General features: G+C 41.9%; 1 protein-coding gene across 1 annotated transcript in view; it reads right to left on the bottom strand.

Moving 5' to 3' along the window:
• Window positions 1-465, bottom strand: part of PHALS_13413 (kinesin-like protein) — a gene marked incomplete at both ends in the record, with an annotated part of 8857 nt that overhangs the window by 8248 nt on the left and 144 nt on the right. Inside the window, 3 exons of the mRNA XM_024729164.1 lie at window positions 31-55; window positions 120-229; window positions 295-440. Of these exons, the coding sequence (XP_024579568.1) occupies window positions 31-55; window positions 120-229; window positions 295-440 (281 nt within the window). The remainder of the gene's footprint in view (window positions 1-30; window positions 56-119; window positions 230-294; window positions 441-465) is intronic.

The following is a 465-nucleotide window of genomic DNA, read 5'->3' as shown; positions in this document are numbered from 1 at the left end:
GCATTGAGACAGCATTAAATGCCCCTGCACTTGCAACAGCGACAAATGGCACCATCTGGAGATGATTTGTCCATGTTAGAAAAAACTTCCGAGACAAAAATCCAGCATTTTTCTTGTACTTTTCCGAGGAATGACCGCGTACTGGGGGAAAGTCCCTTGGCCTTGTCAACCATTTTGCCCAATCCAACAGCAGTCGAACACGAAACAAAAGTAGCGGTAGCATACGATTCTGTTCACATGATCACAATTTCAAGTTGGCAAAATACGGACAGTGAATGCACAGAAAACTCGTACTGAGTATGGCTAAATTGTCTTGATCACTGCTGGCATTGCGATTAGCATAATTAAATCCTGCACTGTAGCTTTGATTCACCCACTGCCAGAAGATCGTGTTTCCTAACTGAAAGAAATAAACTTCCAGGTAAGCAAAAATTGTGAAGCTTAAAATTGAAAAGAGAACGTGCT

The sequence above is a fragment of the Plasmopara halstedii genome (genome assembly GCF_900000015.1).
Source record: "Plasmopara halstedii genome assembly, contig: Scaffold_658, whole genome shotgun sequence".
Classification (NCBI taxonomy): Eukaryota; Oomycota; class Peronosporomycetes; order Peronosporales; family Peronosporaceae; genus Plasmopara; species Plasmopara halstedii.
The sequence above is the reverse complement of the archived record's forward strand: the minus strand, read 5'-3'. Positions and strand labels throughout refer to the sequence as shown.